Raw genomic sequence first — 4,103 nt, forward strand, 5'->3', positions numbered from 1 at the left:
AAGGAGTAAGCATCTTTTAATTTCATGGCTGCAGTCACCATCTGCAGTGATTTTGGAGCCCAGAAAAATAAAGTCTGCCACTGTTTCTCCATCTATTTGCCATGAAGTGATGGGGCCAGATGCCATGATCTTAGTTTTCTGAATGTTGAGCTTTAAGCCAACTTTTTCACTCTCCTCTTTCATAAAAAGACTCTTTAGTTCTTCACTTTCTGCCATAAGGGTGGTGTCATCTGCCTATCTGAGGTTATTGATATTTCTCCCGGCAATCTTGATCCCAGCTTGTGCTTCATCTAGCCCAGCGTTTCTCATGATGTACTCTGCATACAAGTTAAATAAATGATGCAAAAGTAGATGTTGTTCTGGAACTCTTGCTTTTTTGATGATCCAGCTGATGTTGGCAATTTGATATCTGATTCCTCTGCCTTTTCTAAATCCAGCTTGAAAATCTGGAAGTTCATGGTTCACATACTGTTGAAGCCTGGCCTGGGGAATTTTGAGCATTACTTCACTAGTGTGCGAGATAAGTGCAACTGTGCAGTAGATTGAGCCTTCTTTGGCATTGCCTTTGGAATTGGAATGAAAACTGACCTCTTCCAGTCCTGTGGCCACTGCTGAATTTTCCAGATTTGCTGGCATATTGAGTGTAGCACCTTCATAGCATCATCTTTTACGATTTGAAATAGCTCAACTGGAATTCCATCACCTCCACTAGCTTTTTTCATAGTGATGCTTCCTAAGGCCCACTTGACTTCACATTCCAGGATGTCTGGCTCTAGGTGAGTGATCACACCATCGTGGTTATGTGGGTCCTGAAGATCTTTTTCGTATAGTTTTTCTCTGTATTCCTGCCACCTCTTCTTAATATTTTCTGCTGCTGTTAGGTCCATACCATTTCTGTCCTTAATTGTGCCCATCTTTGCATGAAATGTTCCCTTGGTATCTCTGATTTTCTTGAAGAGATCTCTAGTCTTTCCCATTCTATTGTTTTCCTGTTTCTTTGCACTGATCACTGAGGAAGGCTTTATTTCTCCTCACTATTCTTTGGAACTTTGTATTCACATGCTTGTATCTTTCCTTTTCTCCTTTGCCTTTTGCTTCTCAGCTATTTGTAAGGCCTCATCAGACCACCATTTTGCCTTTTTGCATTTCTTTTTCTTGATGATGGTCTTGATCACTGCATCCTGTACAATGTCATGAACCTCTGCCCATTGTTCTTCACACACTATCAGATCTAATCCCTTGAATCTATTTGTCACTTCCACTGTATAATCATATGGGATTTGATTTAGGTCAAACCTGAATGGTCTCATGGTTTTCCCTACTTTCTTCAATTTAAGTCTGAATTTGGCAATAAGGAAGAGTTCATCATCTGAGCCACAGTCAGTTCCTGGTCTTTTTTTGTTTTGTTTTGTTTTGTTTTGTTTTTTTGCTGACTGTATAAAGCTGCTCCATTTCCGGCTGCAAAGAATATAATCAATCTGATTTCGGTATTGACCATCTGGTGATATCCATGTGTAGAGTCTTCTCTTGTGTTGTTGGAAGAGGGTGTTTGCTATGACCAGTGCATTCTCTTGGCAAAACTCTTAGCCTTTGACCTGCTTCATTTTGTACCCAAGGCCAAATTTGCCTGTTACTCCAGGTATTTCTTGACTTCTTTTGCATTGCAGTCCCCTATAATGAAAAGGACATCTTTTTTGGGTGTTAGTTCTAGAAGGTCTTGTAGGTCTTCATAGAACTGTTCGACTTCAACTTCTTCAGCATTACTGGTCAGGGCACAGATTACTGTGGATTACTGTGATATTGAATGGTTTTCCTTGGAAACGAACAGAGAACATTCTGTCGTTTTTGAGATTGCATCCAAGTACTGAATTTTGGACTCTTTTGTTGACTATGAGGGCTATTCCATTTCTTCCTGCCCACAATAGTAGATATAATGGTCATCTGAGTTAAATTCACCCATTCCAGTCCATTTTAGTTTACTGATTCCTAAAATGTCATGTTCACTCTTGCCATCTCTTGTTTGACCACTTCCAATTTGCCTTGATTCATGGACCTAATGCTCCAGGTTCCTATGCAATATTGCTCTTTACAGCATCGGACTTTACTTCCATCACCCATCACATCCACAACTGGGTGTTGTTTTTGCTTTGGCTCCCTTTTCATTCTTTCTGGAGTTATTTCTCCATTCTTCTCCAGTGGCATATTGGGCCCCTACCAACCTGGGGAGTTCATCTTTCAGTGTCATACCTTTTTGCCTTTTCATACTGTTCATTTAACAATCATCAGCTGGTATACTCCTGCAGAAATATATAATCAATTGTCTCCTTTCTTCATGATTTCCAGGTATGTTGCTCAGATTAAAATGCTCCTTCAATAATCGGTTTATGAACAGATGCCTCCACAAAATTATGATTTTGGAAAAAAATGTTGACAGTAATTTCATGAAATGAAAAATAAAAGATAAAACATTTGTTAATGCTTACCCACTAGGAAATTGTTCTAGTCCTCAGAGAAGCAAGGTAAGCAAGTTCTCTGGGTTTTACAGCAATCCAGTTTAAATCCCTTTAAGATTCCAGGCTCACCACCCCACGTCATTTGGAGAGATTCACAGTCCACACACCAAATAGGAGCAAGGGCAGCTATTAGGGTGTCAGAACTCAGAGCCAGGAACGCATCTGAGGGCTGTGGCATTAATTTGTGGGTAGAGAAGAGACCAACATTTCTCTAATGCCACAGACCAGAACAGAGTGCATCACAAGTAGAAAAGAGGGACTTCCCTGGTAGTCCAGTAGCTAAGATGCCATGTTCCCAATGCAAAGAGCCCGGATTCGATCCTGGGTCAGGAAATAAGATCCCATGGGCCCCAACTAAGAGTTTGCATGACACAATTAAAGATCCCACGTGTCACAACCAAGACCTGGTGCAGCCAAATAAACGATGCTAACAATAAAAAAGGAGTGGTTCCAGAAACTGTTTCAGGTACACATGCACGTAAGGGTGTGTGTGAATGTATTGCGCCCCAGTGTGAAACACAGTCTTTCCCTGTGGTAGCAATCAAAGTTTGGGTTACACACTATTTCTAGTGCCTTCAAATCACTGGAATGATATATTTCCAATTACAAATATAGTGCCATTTTGGCTTATCTATATAACCCAACTCACAGCCTAGAAACAGCACCCAGGAGTTCCTACTTCTGCTGTTGCTGCTGCTTAAGGAAATTTTCTATATACACAACAAACCAGAAATGGTACTTTTTGAAACGGGATAAGCTACTCAGTTTTCACCTTTTTATTTTATTCAGTTTGCTCCAAGGGCAAAATCAATAGTAATAGTGATCACAAACATTATTTTGACTGGCTCACGAGCCTGATCAGTAAAACCTGAAAAACAGAAAATGTTACACAAGTTGCAAATAAAATACTCCTGGAGTTGACTGACATGATAGCAAGTGGAAATAATATAAATGCAACAGGTGTTAACATTTGGAACAGTACTTGTAACCTTCTCACTTCTAGACAATTCTAAGACCCTGTTGCAAACCCTTCAGGTATTACTGCCGATTTCCTCTGATATAGAACATGACTTTACGGGACTCTTCCTAGGCCTTCCTGCTGTTGCACTTGAGTGGTCCCTATCCCCACAGCACTGGCATATGCTGTCAGGATCTCCACTATCTGCCTGGTTTCCAGGGTCACGCGGGCTTCCTTCAGCCAGCCCTGGGCTGCTCGTCTGGACTCCCCCTTCAGCTGATTGACGAACTTTGCTGCCAGCTCCAGGTCGCCGTGCTCAAGGCAATAGGAGGCGTATGACAGGAGCGTAAATGTATCTGCATCCTCGGGGCAGAGCTCTGCTGGCGGCTTCAGCTGCTGAGGGGGGAACAGGAGCAGGGACTGTAAGTAGGAGAGGAAGTACTGGTATAAGCTATTTCTGGTCTCATCGATCATGGCTACCCTGCGGGCCAGTTTCTGGACGGCATAGAAACGGACTCTAAGGGTCTCTTCACTGTACACCCCACGGGTCAGGGACTCTGGAGGGAGGGCTGCGGTTAGCGCCTGGGCAAATTCACTATCAGAGCAGCTGGCTCGGATGGCCTCAACCGCAC

General features: G+C 42.4%; 1 protein-coding gene across 3 annotated transcripts in view; it reads right to left on the bottom strand.

The window, feature by feature from the left end:
• Nucleotides 1–3,266: 3,266 nt before the first annotated feature.
• Nucleotides 3,267–4,103, bottom strand: part of IMMT (inner membrane protein, mitochondrial) — a 42,633-nt gene continuing 41,796 nt past the window's right edge. For all 3 annotated transcript variants that reach the window (XM_010862211.1, XM_010862210.1, XM_010862209.1), the window contains one exon: nucleotides 3,267–4,103. In XM_010862211.1, coding sequence (XP_010860513.1) covers nucleotides 3,586–4,103 — 518 coding nt within the window. In that variant the 3' untranslated portion in view covers nucleotides 3,267–3,585.

The sequence above is a fragment of the Bison bison genome, unplaced genomic scaffold, assembly GCF_000754665.1.
Source record: "Bison bison bison isolate TAMUID 2011002044 unplaced genomic scaffold, Bison_UMD1.0 scf7180017864480, whole genome shotgun sequence".
Classification (NCBI taxonomy): domain Eukaryota; kingdom Metazoa; phylum Chordata; class Mammalia; order Artiodactyla; family Bovidae; genus Bison; species Bison bison.